General features: G+C 40.8%; 2 protein-coding genes across 2 annotated transcripts; one reads left to right on the forward strand and one right to left on the reverse strand.

Annotated features, from left to right (window-relative positions):
• The first annotated feature begins 289 nt into the window (after positions 1-289).
• LOC109993010 (signal-transducing adaptor protein 1) lies at positions 290-5878 on the forward strand. The gene is made up of 10 exons (XM_020645816.3): positions 290-640; positions 753-824; positions 1562-1678; positions 1867-1923; positions 2448-2644; positions 2888-3019; positions 3297-3366; positions 3634-3736; positions 3819-4001; positions 4142-5878. The coding sequence occupies exons 1-10, from the start codon at positions 539-541 to the stop codon at positions 4297-4299; spliced, it is 1191 nt and encodes a 396-aa protein (XP_020501472.1). The 5' UTR covers positions 290-538; the 3' UTR covers positions 4300-5878.
• ankrd13d (ankyrin repeat domain 13 family, member D) lies at positions 5873-15646 on the reverse strand. The gene is made up of 16 exons (XM_020645818.3): positions 14743-15646; positions 14475-14610; positions 14257-14381; positions 13917-13962; positions 11577-11720; positions 11248-11437; positions 11015-11081; positions 10603-10684; positions 10400-10461; positions 10177-10307; positions 9924-10081; positions 9642-9755; positions 9182-9354; positions 8915-8994; positions 7883-8107; positions 5873-6416 (listed from the first exon to the last, which is right to left on the reverse strand). Exons 1-16 carry the CDS (start codon positions 14824-14826, stop codon positions 6353-6355), a joined length of 1881 nt encoding a protein of 626 aa, XP_020501474.1. The 5' UTR covers positions 14827-15646; the 3' UTR covers positions 5873-6352.
• Between the last annotated feature and the right edge of the window lie 170 nt (positions 15647-15816).

Here is a 15816-nt window from a genome sequence, read left to right on the forward strand (position 1 = left end):
GACTCACAAGTTCAAATGTTTGGTAAATTTTGCTGATTTCATCGGCGCAATAGAGAGATACACATTAACTACACTCATCTGGCAATAATTCATCTGGCTTGTACATTAAGAATAAGTTCTGGGATCGCTGGGTGTGTGTGTGTGTGTGCTTGCTTTATATTTGTCTGAGTGTAAAGCTGTTTTGCTTGTTCAGCTAGGTTCAAAGTACAAAAGTTGATTTTTATTTGGGATTTGTTCACTGACTACTTCCTTCTTTATAAATCACTGCAGCATTTCCTCATTCCCATAATGAAGACAGCTCAGCCACCAAAGGAACGGGGAGTATAAACTCACCAGGGCAGATTTATTGACCAATAATCACATCAAATAAACTGAAGACTGAGCTAGAGTTCATTACTGCCCTGAGAGCTGGTCGAGTAAACACAAAGGAGTCAATCTTTCACTGGAACCACCTGAGGAGAACATTTAAGACTGCACAGTGACGGAGGCCGTTGAACGAAACCAGACCAGAAGAACTTATAAGAACAAGTGCTGTAAGATGTCATTGCACCCCAGAATGGTCTTCAAGCGGAGAGAGACCATCACAGATCTGCCTCTCTACTACTCTGGATGCCTGCAGAAGAAAAGCTCCAAAGAGAAGGTGAGGAAACCGACTGCTAAAGACAACTGTCATGGTTCAGTGACAGTGTTACATTTGGAAATTAGAAAGTGGCAACAAGTGCAGACATTAAATTGACGGATGTGATTTTCAGGATTTCAAGAAATTTTTCGGAGAGCTCCGAGGAACCACACTGTTTCTGTATAAAGATGACACACAGGCTACAGTAAGCAGTTTTATTTATTTTTATTCACTGAGTTTTAGCAAGAGTGTGATTTACAAAATACCATTATTAAATGATCAATTTAACAATTCATTTAAGAGCTGTTTTCCCCCCTTTTTTAAAAACGTTGCTGTACATATATAAACAACACAACTTCAGAAGGTCAACACTTTTTTATTTAGATTTTTTATATTCAGGTCTAATTACAGATTTTTTCCTCACCTGTTTATAGGTTCTTGTTTAAATTTCACATATATTTTTATCCCTGCACAGGTTATGTACATTTCTTGTAAACGTCTATTTTTTTTAATTGCACAGTTTAAGTTTGATTCATCTAGGGGGATTCTTTAAATCTTGTTTTCAGGTTAATATATTTGTATGGGAGTGGGGCGTCGGTTTTGTGGTTAATTTGTAACAAATGTTTCATGTCATGTACGTCTTTGTAACCTGCTACTGGATGCTTTGAATCTCCCTCGGGATCAATAAAGTATCTATCTATCTATCTATCTATCTATCTATCTAAGATGTATGGTGTTAAGCCTTTTAAATCAGGGCGATTCCGTGGAAGGGCTTTTACAAGTGGGTGATATACTAACAGAAAAGGTGCATTCAAGAACAGATTTGTTCTACTTAGATCACAGAAGAAGTTACTTAGTTCTCACATTATGTGATGCATATTTCAATATTTCTTTTTGAAGTGTTGATTTGTACTTGTTTTAGTTGAAATGTTTGCTCTCCAGTACACAGACAAGATGGACCTGGAGAAGTTGAAGTCCATGGAGCTGGAGAATGCCTTTCAGAAGAAGGTGCCGCCAATCTTCACTCTCTTCCTACACTCAGAGGAGGTGCAGCTTAAGGTGTGTTGAAGCTCAATTTTCTCCTTTTTTCAGCCTGTAGTTGGTCTTGGGTTTACAAAGAAATTTGAAATCATATGGGCATTGGTTTTAATTTGTCGGCTAACTTATATCTGACCCCGTCCAGTTGTTAAGTTTTCTTTCTTTTGTGAGCAGCTAAAAGAAATAAAGTCTGCTGTGTTACGGTACAGATGGACAATCTTGACGCAGGAATGGAGTGGAGGGGCTACATCCTGACTGTCACCAAAGTAAGCAGCACACCTATAAAACCATAAAAACACAGTAGCTGCTGATGCTACAGAATATGCTAAGTGTGCAGAAAAAAAGCAATAACAAATCCTTAATGTCTGACCTTCTCCACAGAGAGACATTGACCGTTCATACAATACATCCTTTTACTGACTTTTCTTTTCTTTTCTTTTTTAATATTACATTCTGTGTGTGCTGTATGAGCAAAAAAAAGAGCAAACAGGGAAAATAGCAGAGTCTGGTTAATTATTATGCAATTATATGGCTCATGGAGCTTCAGGGGACAAACTTCCTCTATGGACTAATTATTAAAATGATAATGGCACAAAGGAAACAACAAGGAAGCTGACATTTGATAATGCAGATCCAGATACGCAAAGTTTCTGTTGTATAATAGGGATTATATAATAGGGATATTATTCATGATTCATTATTAAGATTCAACTGTCTTTATTTTTAGGATTATTTCTACAATTAAGAGAGAAAAATTCAGGTTTTGACCTTGAACTCTGTCTTCCCGTAGAAAGAGATTCCCAATAAGATGCAGCTTCTGCCCGGTCAGAAACTGCAGCTTGAGGAGGTTATGGCTAAGGAGAGGAAAAGAAACAACCCAACACAGCGTCCACCCCTTCCACCCCGACCCGCCTTCCTGCAGTCGGCCTCTCCCTCCCCTCCACCACCCAAAGACGAGCCTGACCTCACCTCTTCAGAGATGCCTGTGTATGTTAGAAAAGACTGTCTCCATGAGTTTTTCTGATCAGATTCTTCCCTCTGGGTTCATCATTATTCTGACTAACTTCAGAATTTACAGTCTCTTCAGCCTTTTCAGAAAACAAATACATATAAGCCTGTTCTCCCTACACTCACCACCATGTGATGTGTACTTCATCTCTGCTGTCTTGACCAATAGAACGGCACCTTTATGACCTCCACAGGTGATGAGGAAGTGTTTCTTTATTGCAGCTGTTTCTTTAACGTGTCTCGAAGCAAGGCTGAGCAGATGTTGGAGGAGAACCCTGAATGTGGAAGCATTATCCTCCGCCCATCAGCTCTGGCCAACAACTACGCCCTCACCCTCAGGCAGCAGAAGCAAAGGTCTGACCCTACATCTTTGTCTCAGAAAAAAGGAGGAAGAATGAGTGAGGATGGATGGAAGAGAGGGAGGGAGGGAGGGAGGGAGGGAGGAATGAGAAAAGGAAGGTCGATGGATGGATGGATTGATGGATGGATACCTGACAGACAGACAGACAGATAGATACTAAACATGATGTTTGTTTCTGTCTGTCTCGTAAAATGTAAAAAAAAAAAAACGTTGCTTATGAAAGGCCCACTCAGCAGAAGGTAAATGATCCTCGTCTTTCCTGTGTTTCAGTGAAGGTATCATGAAGAACTACAGAGTGACCTCCACAAACTCAGGCTTTGTCATTGAGCTGGATGATCCTGTAAGTTGCATAGAGAAATGGTTGTTTAAGAAGCTTCCATATCCGCTGATAAAAAAAAAAAAGTGTTAAATTTTTGTATTAATTTGTGTGAGACTAAGAGTGGATCAGGCTCCTTTTATCTTACAATGTTTTTTTATGCTTGAGTGGCTAAAAAAACGTGAACCTAAACATATTCAAGTACAAATCAAATAAATCCTGCCTTCTCACAAACATCAACAAACCTGCTCTTTCTCTTGACATTTCTTCCATGTGTCCTCCTCTCTGTAGGTGACAGTCTTCTCCCTGAATGATGTGGTTGACTACTTCCTTGAGAAGACAGCGTATCGTCTGCAGCCCTACAGAGCATTTCAGCCCTATGACACTCGAATTGGTGAGAAGAGTCACAACTGTTTAACAGAGTTCTAATCCCCTGACATGTACACAACTCCTAAAACTGTTCATGTGTTCATCAGATGTTTCGTATGCTCCAAAGTGTATCAGCACCACTTCAACTCATCCTAAAGAGGTACCAAAGGCCCAGGTGGCCCCTATGCAACGTTCAGAGACCAAAGAAGAGTTTTCTCCCCGTCAGAGCGAACCAGAGGAGGGGGATTACATGGTTCCAGATGACAGCAGACCTGATGACATAAAGATAGGTGAGAATGAGTGTGAATATTTGTATTAAAAAAGCAGCTTAGTTTTTTTTTTGTTTTTTTTTTATCCTATGGGTTTAGGTAGTATGATTAAATAAAGTCTGTCTAAATGAATGACAAGTGTATGCTTTTGTCCAAACTAGTTGAAATGGATGGAGAGCTACGGAAAGCTTTGAAACTACGGAGGGAAAACATCTATGCTGGAAATAACGAGGAGGAAGTTGTGACTAGTGGAAATCAAACCACCAAAAACGCCTCCCCAAGAACAGCAACCTGGAGTAAAAACAGTTCTGTAGTGTAAGCTCTGTGCGGTCTCTCACAGATCTGCTGATTTCATGTTTTTTAGTTTTAATATCTTTTACAGAGTTAGAATTGTGCGGTGGTTTCATTCAAATGGGAGAGGTTGTTATTTCCAAAGCAGGGGTAAAAAGCAACTGGGGAACGCTGGACAGGCTTTTCTCTCTTTACACCTGGGACACACCTAATCACAGGAGCTCGTCTTTTCAACTCGAAACTGTCCCCGTTTCAGATTTCCGTTGTTTATACGTATATACCTGACATAGCCTGTGTTAAAAGTTCAAAATAACTCTACATACTGGCGGCAGTAGCTCAGTCGGTAGGGACTTGGGTGGGGAACTGGAGGGTCACCGGCTCAAGTCCTGGTGCGGACCAAATATGAAAGTTGGTCTGGTAACTGGAGAGGTGCTAGATCACTTCCTGAGCACTGCCGAGGGGCTGTGGTAGGTACCCCCTACCCACCACCAGCTCAGGATCGCCCGCTGTGGGCTGCTCCATCACTCTGACATCTCTCCATTAGTGCATGTCCATATGATCCTGTTTGTGCATTTGTATATTTCAGCCTGTGTGTGTGTGTTGAATGAATTACAGAGTGTAAAAACAGAAATCAATAAAGTAAATCTTAATCATAATCTTAATATAGCAGCAGAGGAAAAGCGACAGGATCTCAAAAGTAATTGTTTAATCTTTGGCTATAGTTTTATATTTCAGTGTGGAACAATCTTGCCATCATTATGTTGCTGTTTAAAAAAAAGTAAAGCAGCTGATTTAACAAATGAGCACACTTTGAGGTGAAGGGAGGTATAGAGCAGTGATGCATGCTCACAAAGAGATCTATAAATCTCTGAACGGAAATGGCAACTACAAGATTAATTAAAAAAAAAGGTGATTCTACACTTACTACGTTTTACCACGTTGCTGGGAAAAATAGTAGGTTTTATTGGCTAACTTGGGTTAGATGGATCTTTGCCCTGACACAGTAGCATAAAAGTTTTTATACTCCAGTTTTGCTAAAGAAAAAATGGAAAAATTAGTTTAATAAAATAAAATTAATATTAATTGTTTTAAAGTTATTTAAAAAAAAAAGAAGAGAAAAACGTACAGAGACTTAAGTCACAGCCATAAGACTGCATGAGCAAATGGTTTGATTAAGCTGTCATGTTGATTTATATTTTCTCATTGCAGCAGCCTAACAGTAAAACACGTCATCTTATTGATGAACAATTCTTTACAAACGATTATGCTGTTATTGTTGTAATCATGGCAGATGGTTTCGTTTTATTATTTGGTTGTTACAAAATGAAGAGTGTAATGATATTTATCATGCACGAGAAAACGACATTGCCGACATTTGAGAGGCAGAAGCTAGCAGGATCGTCCAAACAGCTTCACACTAGGTCACGAGTTCAATCATTAAAGCTCTGGGTTTCAATAGCACCACGTTCTAAGCTTGTTTTGTCCAATAATTGTCTTAAAATTATTTCACACAGAAATTGCACGTGAGTGTGAATGTATGGAGCAGATTAATAATTTGTATACTAAAACACCTTTGTTCAGATAAATAAAACAAGAGCTCATTCCAGGATGGTCATTCTTTATTTATTTTTTTACACAGGAGGAAGCCAACAAAATGATTCAAATGTTATAATCATGTATTTATAAGTTATTCCATTAAGACTGTTTTTTTTTTAAATATCGTTATCACGGATCATGTTATAGGTTTAAAGTTTAAGGATCATTCACCACTCAAAGACAGCAAGACTGCAACGAATGTTCAATCAAAATAAGAAAAACAAAGACTATCCCTTTTGTCTGCTCCTTCAGTGCAGTGTGTTTCACAGTTACTGAGTCCATCTCTTCTTAGTTTAACTTGCTCCCACACACACACCTGTTTCACACACACTTCTTATAATCTGGTCCTTCACACTGTGTTATAGCAGCCTTCGCGTAAAGAATACAAATAAAATATCTGAAATAAGTTAATAAAAATAAAAATGAATAAATAAAGAGGATCGCTCCCCAATGAAGGCGGTTGCTCCATTGCTGTTGTTATGACATTACTTCTCGGTGAGTGAGAGCTGCAGGATCCTCTCCAGCTCATCCTCTTCCTCCTTCTGCTTCCTACAACACACACAACAAAAAGCAAAAAAAACAATAACAGTTATAACAGGAATAAGTTGATCTTTTATTAAAACACCAGGGCGTCCTTACCATAACTGAGGTTGAATTTTAAGCCAAGAAATGGAAATATTGCTTATTCTAATGTTCTTCTTTCTCTTATCAGTTGGATGGTGTAGCTCCTTTTTTCTTCTTTTATAGAAAAACCTTCCTCAACGTACTCTACATTCACTGTGCCAACCCTAAAAAATGGTTAGAATTCACAAAATGTCCTAATTTGAGTTGATCATTTATTACATCTTCATAGCTATCCTCGGTGTGTTGTTTTAATGTAATAAAGTGTAAGAATTATTTGTAGTTATCGGTATCTATGGGTTATAAATGTAAGCCGTATAGTGTTATTCAGTCAATTTTAAGCCCTTGTTGAAAAAAAAAAATGGTTTGCTGGTCTAGTCTTCATACCCCTTCTGAAAAGACAGCTAGAAGTGTTAGCTGCCATATTGGAATCATTTCAAAGGAGAAAAGATCACTGCAGGTCAAAAGTCGTTGATCATTTGTGTGTCACAAACGCAGTGCTGCATTAGAAAAAGTGAAAAATTAACTGCACCAAGTAAATCAATCTCTCTCCTTTTCTCAAAACTGACATTAATCAGTCAGCTATTACATATCTCGCAAACAACCCACTGGAAGTTCCATTTTAACAACCCAGGTGATGTCATCAGTCGACATGCTTGAGTTGAGGGGGAAGGACCAGAAGAAGGACCATGCAGTAGGGTAGATAGTATTGCTGTTGTCACTACCTGGTTTAGCTCGTATAAACAGAGCCTGGGTGTGTGGAAGGTGGCAAAGCTGTTTTGGTTGCAGGGGCATAAGGGCCATAGGTTAAGTCATGTAACTTAACTGTAGGGCATAGGGGCATCATTGGGATGAGGGGTTTGTTCACTGAGTGATTATCTTTTCATTAGGACACAAGTACCTTGTGTTCATTTCAAATGTCTCTCAGACAACCCAGACTTCAGGACTACTCAGCGCGTCTGAACCATGACTTTATTATTCTGTCTGTGCAGTAAAGTGCTCAACAAATAACATGAATCAGACACACAAGAGTTTCTTTCTTTCTCCTTTGATTTTGATGTTGTGAGATTTTGACAGAGTCACCAAGTCATCAAGTGTCACTCGACTCATTGAGAGCTGCAGTCTACTCTTTCATCTCTGACAATGCACAGAACCTCAGTAAATATATACACACAAATGAGGAGGCAGAAAAGAGGGGAACCACATGCAGTGTTGGTGCAGTGGGGAAAAGTGGGCAGATTAAAACTCTGGATGTCAGAAATAGCTCCTTATTCTGAGTCATTCACCTCCTGGCTTAACAGCGCCAAGCTGAGGCCGAGCTGTATCAACAATGACCATTTTGCCTCAGTTAATTTCACTGATGTCACATTGTCCCAAGTATTCCTCCCCCTTACCTGTCCAGCTCCTCCTGCTCTCGACACGACATTTCCATGGCGATGCGCAGCTGTTCATCAAAGTTCGAAGCCAGGCCTAAGTTTCCTGACAACCGTGGATCCGTCACGGCGCTGAAGGAGAGCGGGGAGTTGGCGACGGGGTCCAAGGGGGAGACGGAGGAGGGGTCCGCTGTGTCTTCTTCCTCTCTGCTGGCCAATGAGATGGACAGAGACTCCTGGATTGCCCTGAGAGACGACACAAATAAGAATATTGAGACTTAATCTGAAGTATCATTACATCTTCCTTAACAGGAGAGCAAATTGCTTCACTTCATTAGAGGATGCTTGGGAGCTGCAGATCTCTAGAGAGGGCGGAGAGAAAAGGCTAATCACTGAACTCTATTTAGAGATGTTTAATTAAATGAATTCTAAAGCCAGTGCATTCCCTGCATAGGGGAAAATCATGAGTTAAACCACATTCACAGAAGAAAATACAACTCCCCATTTTACAACTTCAGAAACTAATCTGACACTGAACAAAATCATTTCTATAAACAGATGACATTTAAAAATGAATCCAGAATATTTACCTGCCTGTCTTTGCTATTAGGGGAACATTAAGGATGACTCAACATGGCCTAGAGCAGGGGTGGGCAACTGGCGGCCCTGGGGCCACATGTGGCCCCCATCAACCCTCAACGTGGCCCTCAGGTCAATTTTTACAAATCAATTAATTGGAAACATGACAAAATCTGCCATGAAATCATGAAAACTTGAAATATGTCCACAATAATATTTGATCACTAGTATATGTTGAGTTAAATTTGAGACATAATTGACTGTAATCGTTTTTGTATTCTACAATTTGGTCCCCTGGCAGTGAGAATTAAACAAATGTGGCCCTCGCTGTGACCTAAGTTGCCCACCCCTGGCCTAGAGAATAACTAATATGATTATTAAACTGGATTTCACCAAGAAACTTCTCTCCCGCTTGAGCAGTTTGAACATGCCTTTGAAAGGAACAAAAGAGGTAAAGTATGAAGGTCAGGTCACCTCTCCAGCTGAGAGTCTTCCTCGTACAGTGGACTCTGGGGCACTGGGCGACTGTTGGTCAGGGCCTCCCAGATGGTAACCTAAAATAAGTGTGAAAAAGGAGAGTAGCATTATTTACCTGTACTGACAAACATTGTCCAGTACTGTTTGTTAACTTGTCCTGTCATTTCATAAGCTTGCAAATAACCAGCCAATAATCTTCTGATGCGTTACAGAGTAAAAGAAAAGGCCAAAAAAAACACATCATTTCTCATGTCCGAGTCTGACCTGGTCACTCTCTGTGCCCGCGTCCAGCAGGCTCTGCTGGATAGCGAACTGCAGCAAGTTGTCATCTTCGTCCCTCATGGGCTCGCTGCGGCCTGGACCGAGGGTGGTGTACTCTGCAGGGGGCTCGAACACTGAGGGGTCCACTTCACAGTGGAAGAGAGCAGGAGACTGACCTGATGGGTGGTTACAACATTAATGTTACAGCAAGTACGGTTTTATTGATGGCAAACAATTACTTTCAGTTTTGAAATGGAAAAAAAAGAAAAACATGTCTGCCTTACTTGATATTTTGAAAACTACAGACTAAAGTAAGTGCCTACTAGAGATGAAACTACCTTCTCACTCCTGTTCTGCTGTAAAAATGTGGGTTTCACAACCAGGCAAAGTTGTAATGCTATTATTGAAATAATTCAGGTATGTGTGTCTTATTTACAGAGTTCAAAATAAAGTATATATTTACCAGCTTCCTCTGGGCTCTCAGGTTCGTTAACCGTCACAGAGCTGACTGGCTCGTCACAGCCACAAAGGTTACTGAACGTCACTCTGGCATTCAACACGTGAAACAAAGGAATCTCTGGAGGAAAGACAGGCGTTATAGAAAGATTTTGAAATGGCTGATTTTCTTGAAAGTCTCAACATTGAGTAAAAATCATTGATCATAAAAAGCTGGTAGGGGAATCAATAGGCTAACTGCATTTAGAAAAAACATGGCGCCACACACAGCCAAATCTCTAACACCAACCTATCTTGACAGGGAAGCCTGGCGGTAGGCGGAGAGTGATGAAGTCACGCAGTTTGGCAAAGTGGGCGTTGGAGATGGCCATGAGGTCGATGATGGGTGTCACCTGCTCAGCTAGAGACAGAGGGTGACTTTCACTTAGCCACAGTGTGGCTTTAAACCTGCAGATTACAAAGAGACAAGAGGTTAAGATAAAGAACTGATCAATAAAGAAATGTTTAAACAGATAAACAGTGTTTCCACCACTGCATCTCACTTCTGGACTTTGCTTGTGAGCTCAACGGGACGTCCGATGTCCCGCCCATTCAGGTTGAACTCTGGGTCGAAGTATTCCTCAGCTGTGATGGCTGTCGGGTTGTGAGGACTGGCACACTGGGACACGTTACTCTGATAAAAAAAATATGGCGAGGGAGTTACAAGTGACGAGTTCATCGATGAAAGCTGCAGGTAGTGTGGGTGGTGTGTGTGGAGACTCTTACCCCGTTGTGAGCTGTGTGCTGTTCAGCAATCCCCAGGAAGGACTGCAGGGGAGTCTTAGAGCCTGAGTGGGAATAAGACAGACAGATCATAGTCATCTGCTGTGAAAATGTGCCAGTACTCGAACTCAAAACGAAGAAAAGAGATTCATAATCAAATGAAGAGAAACTGACTTTGTACTATGAGTCAGAGGCTCTGTGTTTACCTTTGCTCCTTGACTTGTCCTGGTCTGATAGATGCTCTGTTCTTGACCGAGTCACCAGCTCCACATTGGTGGCACTGTAAACCTGCACATAAAAGTTTTTTGTTTTTTTAAACATGATGTTTTTTTTGGTCCAGTCCATTGTGTACAGTAAACCGATCTAGTGCTATTCTTGGTTAATTGGTTAGCGCTTGTTAAGCCTTCACTTCTCTCCAGCTTCACTCCCAAATATGGTCACTTCTAGCTTCAAAAAACATTAACTGCCTAAATGTCTACTTAAAGCTTCAAAATGGTACATAAAAATGTCATTTGCAAAAAATATATATATATATAACTTATATTTAGAAATTGTAAGCTTGTGAAAAATGTGTATGGTGAGTACGTGATTAACTAACTTTGATCAGCAGTCAATTACCTTGGCTTCATACCCACTGACCACTTCACTCTTTTCTGAACGCCAGCCCCAAATACCAGACTTGTTCCTGATGAAGCAAAGAGATAAAGTACAGCACAGAGATGATCAATTCAAAGCCTTTTAAGAAAAAAGAAGAACCTGAACCCGAAACACTTAAAGCAGATATCAGCATATACCTTGCACAATCACAAATAATTCAAATGTTATATCAATGAACTTTTTGGGTTTGTTACCGTTCAAAGGCAATGTTTCGTGTGTTGAGGTGCGTGGAGACAATGGGTGATGTGATTCTCTGTGCTGTGTTCTCCTGCGAAGGCTGCATGGCTGCCAGAAGGGAAGGTGCATCGCGGGGAGACAACACAAGAGGCTCTGTGTACACCACCTGCTTCTCGTGGTCCACCTCCATCACCACTGCACCGTCATCTAAGAAGAAACGCACAAAGATTTTAAAAACAAAAAAAACAAAAAAACGTGATTTGTTTTGCTTGATATGAGGCTCAAATGGTCTTTCAAGGCATTTCTCTCCATCTATTAATATCATGCGTTTAGGGAGCACACACACCTCCACCCTTGAAGATGTAGCTGCGTCGTCCTTTCAGCCAGGTCATGTGTTCAAAGCCCAGGAGGGTGGTATCCACGCGGAGACACGAGCCACTCTTCCACACCCGGTAGACGTCACTGGGACACACCTTCGAAACCAAGGGCACTGAAAAGAAGAATAAATAAAAGACACATTTTCAAACAAAAGGCAAAGAGCGTGAGGGAGCCAAACAGCAAAAGGGCAAAGATAGGAGAAATAAAAAGGGAGATTTTCATTGGAAGATGAAACATTTTTAAGAACCAATTATTTAGCTAATTAGCACCTTAGCTGATATAAACCCTCAGGATTAACTAGCTGACACTAGTTTCAGAAATACAAATGGCCTCTATCAGTAAGGAAGTATTATATCTAAGATTATCTAAGATATCCAAAGTTTTCAAAAACAATAAAGAGGCAATGCTACACAGTCAAAAAGTAGACAATAAAGTTTAGTAACAAACCCCAAAGCGTTTGTTCAAAATGTCCCCAGGGAACTCACTACGCTCCCGACAAAGCACTAAAACAGCTCTAGTCAAGGTTTCCACTGTTTGGCCCCTTGCTGCTGACTGTGGGTTGTACTATTTTAATTCTCGCCTTCAGCTCAGCCTCTGATACAATTGACCGTGATGTCATAATTAGCTGCAGCTGAAGTACACTCTTGGCATCAGTGGTGTGGCGCTGGACTAGTTTGTTTCCGATCTGTAGAAGGTCTTTTCCTGTAATGCTTAGAGATGCTTCTTCCTCTTGTGTTCTTCTTCTTTCTTGTGGGATCCCCCAGGGGTCTATTTTGGGTACCCTCCTATTCACATGCTGCCCCTGGGAAAATCCTTCGTAGGCCTGGCACAAACTTTTATTGTTATGCAGATGACACTCACTCTACGCCTTGTTAAAACCTGGCACCTCTGATCTCACACAAATCATGTCCTGTCTGGCAGATATTGAAAATCGAAAAATGTTCTACAGCTCAACCTCAAAATCTGAAGTGTCTGAAGTGCATTTTATTAACCCCTCTGACCCCAGTATGAGCTTAATTAATAATCTCTCCTCCAGTCTGGGTGCCGTATCTTATAATGTTTGACCAAGGGGTCATTTTTGACACAGAACTATCTTTTGATAACCAGGTGGCAAAAGTGATGCAGTCCTGCTTCGCTCAGTTAAGAGCGAACCCTAACCTAACCCTAACTAATCAAAATCAGGTCATTCCTTTCTCCTGGTGGATTACAAAAGTCATCCATGCATTTATCTCTTCCAAACTTGACTATTGTGATGCTTTTTATTCTGGCATTACCAAACGTAGCATCTAAAGACTGTAGTTGATTCAAAATACTGCTGCCAAACTTTTAACGTACACTTAGAGAAATTACTCCATTCCACCTGTCCATACTGCCCTTTACGGGCTACCTGTGATTTTTATAATTGTTTCTAAGATTTAATTTATTGTTTATAAAGCCTTAAATGGTCAAGCCCCACCCTATCTATGTGACCTGCTAACTCCCTGTGAGCCGGACGGCTGCTTGAGATCCTCTCCGCCGTTCCTAAAACCTCGACTGGTCACAAAAGGTGAACAAGGTTTTGCAGTTCGGCCCACCAGTTGTGGAACTACCTGCCTGGAGATGTCAAGAAGGCAAATTTCATGTCCTCTTATAAATCACTTCTTAAATCTCACTTTTATTGGTTGGCTTTTTTTAACTGCTGACGTTGTTGTGTACTTCTTTAAAAGGGTTTTAGTGATATAAATGTTTAACTGATGTTTGGGTCTTTTTTTAACCATAGGGAGCGTAAGAGCGTAGAGCAGCAAGCATAAACCAGCGAGTCTCATGAGAGTGGATGAGGGCATGGGGAGCTCTAACCTTAGAGCTGGATTCTCACCCTGGCTCTGCCTAATTATTTGTTGCATTATTCATCGATTTGTGTATTTTTTTTTAAATTATTTACTGCTTTTTAAATTGTAAAGCACTCTGTAACATTGTTTTCAAAAAGTGGCAAATAAATGAAATTATAATTATTACATTGAAAACCTATCAACATTTCTTTCTCTTATTCAACAGCATTGTATAGAAAATACATTAGAGACAATATTCTACTGAGATATAATCTTTATTGTGAATATTAGTTGATGATGAAAGTAATGTTTAAACTACTATTATGCAGATTAAAGTAGGCAAAGTAATCCAAAACAAGAAACTACATTAAAACTATGTAACTTATTAGAGTAAATAGTCACATCACTCAAATCTTCCATCTAACTGCAAGTGGAGCTGACCAACTACTACTGGAGCAGAAACTAACCTCTGGGAAAACACATACATGACCCACACTCACCCCAACTGGTAAACTCCCACTTCATCTCCACATAGAAGTCCCGTGCCTGACGAAGAACAAGGAACATTTGATCAAAATAAACAAAACAAAATATCCAGCCATGTGATGTCTGACTAGATCAGGCTTGGGATTGTGCACAGTTTTAGATCAAACAGTTGCTAAAATGAAGAGATGAATTAGGGACAATGTCTATGAAAACTATGTCTTCTTGCGAAAAGCCTTTCAACAAATATTTACCAAAAGTCTGAGGCGTGGCAGAGGTTCGGGTGTAGTGCTTTGGGAAACAGGAGAGTTGAAGAACTGGAGGCTTAAAGTTTTAATCAAACTGAGGCAGTTCTACCTGTCTTAGTTTGCTGAGCAGCTCTGGGATGCCTGACAGTCTCTCTGTGGCACGTTTGAAGTCTCTGTACTGAAGCACTAGCTGAACCAGCTCAGGGTCTCCTGTGCTCACCGCCTCCTGCAAGACTGAAACATGCATCCACGTTAAATGACAGTGGGGGGTGCTACTTATCTCCATCTGAACAAATGCAAACTGGGAGCAGCAACGGGAGCACTCACTGGTCCATCCCTGTGCGTTGCTGTGTGTGGGGTCTGCAGTGTGCCTGAGCAGCACCCGGGTGGACTCCAGGTAGCCCAGACACACAGCCAGCTCCAGCGGGGTGCGCCCCCTCGGATCCAGGCGCTCAACATCCTGCTGCAGAACCAAAATTATAAGCAGCATCAGCGCAATGCAGTGCGACCTACCGAAAGCAATTTGTAAAAAAATAAAAATTTAAAAAATTTAAAAAACAACCATCAGCTGCTCCATAGCCCCCCTTTTACTCACCTCTTTCTTCTGCAGCTCTCGATCAAGCTCCAGGTACTGATTGTTCCAGACCAGAAAATGCAGGGGAAACGCTTCTTGAGCCATTGCTTGTCGTGCACTTGGCAGTTTTAGCAGCAGTAAAAGCTATATTTACAATATGACTTGTGCAACCAGCAGATTGCACTGACACCACAGCAGACAGGAGGAGCAGCAGCAGCTCAACCAACACAGCTGCTTAGCAGGCTAGCGGAGTTAACACCAGAAAAAAATAGGTAAACTGGGTTCCACTGGGGGAAAAAAACAACAACTTGTCAGTCAAAAAAAATAAATCTAAGCAAATAGAAAAGTTTAGTCGCCAACAATATTTGTGTGATTATTTTCCGTGCCTATTTAAAATTAGTGGGCTGAGTTAACCCAGCTAACCCAGCCCACTAATTTGATGTAGTTAACCTTAACTAACAGCTAGCTGAGCTACCGTGAGCTAACTTGCTAATAACAACACTGTTTCCTGATCTTCCTGGCACCTGATTTCCATTATTCACAAAGCAAGGTAATTAATAAATCCGGCCAACACATGTATTTCCAAGTTCCTCCATTATTATCACGAATAGTTCAGATTATTTAAGGACCGCCGTGTAATAAAGTCAGCTAGCTACCCCGCTGCTACCGCGTCCATCCACACTGTTTACATCTCAGTGTTGTTACGGTCTGTCAAAATATAGCGAGATACGGCCTTTATTCCAGTTTCACATCCAGGTCGCACTCGTACGTGGCATCTGGTGAAATGTTGGTAATGAGCTGCTACCAATAGTACCCAGTCATACCTGTGAATAGATAATAAAAACCCATCCACATCTGCCTTACTGTGCCAAGCGCAGCGTCTCTGTGGTCGACAACACACGGAACAGCTGTAGCAGAGTTATTTGTTTATTTATTTATTTATTGGGCGTCGCTTTATTTCCAGGTTATGGAGAACAGCAGGGTGGCGCCAGGGAGGAGCAGATATCTGATGTGATCCTTCAGTGGAAATAAACTATTAGAAAAAAAAGCAAAGCAGATATCAAGAGCTTTGTTTATCATTTTTTTTATTTTTCT

This window comes from Labrus bergylta, chromosome 9 (assembly GCF_963930695.1).
Source record: "Labrus bergylta chromosome 9, fLabBer1.1, whole genome shotgun sequence".
Lineage (NCBI taxonomy): Eukaryota > Metazoa > Chordata > Actinopteri > Labriformes > Labridae > Labrus > Labrus bergylta.

Excerpts from the sequence above, each read along its gene's own strand:
- LOC109993010 (XM_020645816.3), top strand. The coding sequence starts at position 539 with ATGTCATTGCACCCCAGAATGGTCTTCAAGCGGAGAGAGACCATCACA. Across the intron at positions 3,020-3,296 it reads CTCAGGCAGCAGAAGCAAAG|TGAAGGTATCATGAAGAACT; the intron begins GTCTGACCCTAC and ends CCTGTGTTTCAG. Across the intron at positions 3,737-3,818 it reads GCCCTATGACACTCGAATTG|ATGTTTCGTATGCTCCAAAG; the intron begins GTGAGAAGAGTC and ends TGTGTTCATCAG.
- ankrd13d (XM_020645818.3), bottom strand. The coding sequence starts at position 14,826 with ATGGCTCAAGAAGCGTTTCCCCTGCATTTTCTGGTCTGGAACAATCAG. Across the intron at positions 13,963-14,256 it reads TGCTCAGCAAACTAAGACAG|GCACGGGACTTCTATGTGGA; the intron begins GTAGAACTGCCT and ends GTTCTTCGTCAG. Across the intron at positions 11,438-11,576 it reads CTACATCTTCAAGGGTGGAG|ATGACGGTGCAGTGGTGATG; the intron begins GTGTGTGTGCTC and ends GTTTCTTCTTAG.